At 64.6% G+C, this 2,912-nt stretch overlaps 1 protein-coding gene across 1 annotated transcript; it reads right to left on the bottom strand.

The window, feature by feature from the left end:
• Positions 1-242: 242 nt before the first annotated feature.
• CLDN5 (claudin 5) lies at positions 243-1,752 on the bottom strand. The gene has a single exon (XM_047826574.1). The coding sequence runs from the start codon at positions 1,558-1,560 to the stop codon at positions 904-906; it is 657 nt and encodes a 218-aa protein (XP_047682530.1). The 5' UTR covers positions 1,561-1,752; the 3' UTR covers positions 243-903.
• Positions 1,753-2,912: the final 1,160 nt, after the last annotated feature.

Here is a 2,912-nt window from a genome sequence, read left to right as displayed (position 1 = left end):
TAACTACAGATCTCACCTTCCTGGGTTGCTATGAGCTGTAGCTATTTTTCCCACCCAGTGGGAAGGTGATTGAGTGGCAGGGAGGACCAGGGATAAGGCTATACATCTTCTGGGTCCCAGGGACAGCCCTGGGAGGTCTCCAAAAAAGCCTTTCAGGGAGGAGTTGGTGGGTGGGTGGGTGGGTGGATGAGGGGTGCTGCTGGGCACTTGCAGTGACTGGACAGAGGACAGGACACAGGTGGGAGGGTATTCAAACCATTTACTAAGCAAATTCTTACCCTCCCCCACAAGCTGCAAAGGAGGGCAGGGCCCTAGCTCCCCGCGCAGGATCTAGTGCCCATAATCCTCTCCTGGGGAGCTGCCGGGGTGAGGCAGGGAGGTCCAGGCCAAGTCTTTCAAGGCCCCCTGGGCTCAGGCCCCGATCTTGGGGTAAAGGTCGGTTGTATACAGCCCTCCGGCAGTCCAGGCTGGGATCCCTGGGCTTTCCGTCTGCCTGGCTGGAATCAGCAGGAGCCGCTGGGGAGGATGGCGGCATCCAAGACCCTGAGGGTTGGGGAGGAAAGCGGCATTTCGGTCCATTGTCCATTCAGCCTAAGGAACCCCGCGCCCCACTCACATCGGAGCAAGTTCTGCGCACCGAAAAAGAAACCGAGCAAGTCCTTCCAAGTGCGTGGCTCTTGTTCCAGGCAGGGCCCGGCTAGTGGCCGTAGAAGAGAACGGGCTGCGGGCGCGTGAAAGGTCTCAGTCGGCCGGTGCGCCGCGTCCAGGGGCAGAACCGGCCATTCCGCGGAGACTCTGCGCCGCACCACCTAGCGTAGGCTGCGGTCCATGCACGACGCCCCTGGCCAGTCGTCCCGCTTGCGGGAGTGGCCGGCGTGAGGGGCCCCACCGAGTCCAGCGCCCTCAGACGTAGTTCTTCTTGTCATAGTCGCCGCTGGCCGTGGGCCGCCGCGGAGCGGAGTACTTGACCGGGAAGCTGAAGTCGGGGCGGCCAGCGCAGACCCAGGCGCCGCAGCACACGAGGCCGCCGCCGCACATGAGCAGCGCCGAAGCGGCCCAGCCAATGTACAGCGCCGCGCCCAGTTCGTACTTCTGCGACATGGGCACGGTCGGGTCGTAGAACTCACGGACCACGATATTGGCGAACCAGCAGAGCGGAACGAGCGCCAGCAGCCCGCAGAGCGCGTAGAGCGCGCCGCCTGTGAGGGCCACGCGCGCTTTGGCCGGGCCTGGGGCCACGCAGGTAGTGCACTGCGCGCCCGCCAGGGTCACGAAAAGCGCGACGAGCGCCAGCAACACGGCGCCCACGGTGAGCGCCCGCGCCGCCTGCACCTCGGTGCTCAGCGCCAGCACCGAATCGTACACCTTGCATTGCATGTGCCCGGTGCTCTGCACCACGCACGACATCCACAGCCCCTTCCAGGTGGTCTGCGCCGTCACGATGTTGTGGTCCAGGAAGGCAGTCACCTGCCACATGGGAAGCCCGCACGCCAGGATCAGGCCCACCCAGCCCACCAGGCACAGCACCAGGCCGAGGATCTCCAGCGCGGCCGACCCCATGGCTGAAGGCGAGATGGGCGCCAGACGGCCCCCGGGCCTCCGGGCCTCCGGGAGGGCGCGGCGGTGCCTCGGTGGAGCGGCTTTGTAGCCTGAGAGGGCCCTGGTGCCTCTGCGCCCGGCTCACTACCGGTTCACCGCCTCCCGTCAGCCGCTCCAGCAAGTCTGCTCCACCGCTCAGAACTGCGGGCGCCTCTTGGGGGGGCTTCCCATTTGAAGGTTCGGGGGCGGACCCTGCGCTGCAGATCCAGCCTCTGGTCCGCGAGTAGCCAATCCGTGCACCGGCCGTCGACCCTCAACCAATCACAGCCACCCCCGGCATCCGGAGTTAGGGAAACAACTGCCTCGGGGGTAGCGGAGGGCGCGGGGACCACTCCTCTCCCGGCCGCCGCCCGGTTCTTGTCCAGAGCTGGCTCGGGACTGACCTGGGGTAGCTGGGCGCGCGCTCTGCGGGCCCCCACTCCCTGTGTCCCAGCCTCTCCATTTCAGGGAGCTGTATGACTGCACCAACTTCTCCGGCTACATCCAGGAATGAGCCCTTGGGAGGTCTCTACCACCCAAGCCAGCTCCACTGTACCCCTCACCATCATCGCCTTGCAGAGGCTTGCGTTGCAGACTCTTGTCCACCGACAGCTCCGCCTATTACTCCAGGAATCTCGCCCTGGAGTCCAGTCGCATCCCCAGTCCCTTCTCTGCACCTTTACTGCGCAGTTCCTCTCTGAGTCCTGGCACTGTGTCTCAGAGACCACAAGTCCAGGCAGGCGTGTGTGGGTCTCCAACCCAAGGTCCTGCCCAGCGCCACTGCCCACTCTATCACCTTCCCCAATATGAAGCAGGTGGAACAGGGGCCTTTCTGCCGCCTCCGGAGACCCCCACTCTGCCCCTGACGCCGGGGATTCCCGGACCTCCCAACCTTTGTGCTGGCTACTGCTCTTCCTGAGATGTTTTCCATCCCCCATTCTTTGAGGCCCAGCTCAGGCGACACCACTTTCAGGAAGTCCCCAGTGTTCTCCAGTGACTCAACAAACATGCTGTCCTCCTAGGAGCAGCCTGTGGCCGGGGGCTTGGGGGCGTCCTTTAGCCCTCAGGGAGGAGAAACACAAGGGACACAGAGGTGCTGTGCTCTGCCGTCCCACCAGTGGCAGTGGTACCCCTGGCACCCCAGGCCCCAGGCCACCCTCCGGAAGCTAACTTGGAGTTTCCTGGCCAGGAGGAAGAGCCCCCATCCTCGCTGGAGGCGGGAGGCGCGGGATTTCCGGGCATTCTTCTGCACAATGGCCCAGCCGTTTCTCGAAAGGCCCGCTGGGATGAACACTGGGTCCCCCTGAGACTCAGGTGGGGGCAACAGACCCTGC

The sequence above is a fragment of the Prionailurus viverrinus genome, chromosome D3 (genome assembly GCF_022837055.1).
Source record: "Prionailurus viverrinus isolate Anna chromosome D3, UM_Priviv_1.0, whole genome shotgun sequence".
Lineage (NCBI taxonomy): Eukaryota > Metazoa > Chordata > Mammalia > Carnivora > Felidae > Prionailurus > Prionailurus viverrinus.
The sequence above is the reverse complement of the archived record's forward strand: the minus strand, read 5'-3'. Positions and strand labels throughout refer to the sequence as shown.

What these genes read in the sequence shown, in the direction of transcription:
- CLDN5 (XM_047826574.1), bottom strand. Translation starts at nt 1,560, where the DNA reads ATGGGGTCGGCCGCGCTGGAGATCCTCGGCCTGGTGCTGTGCCTGGTG.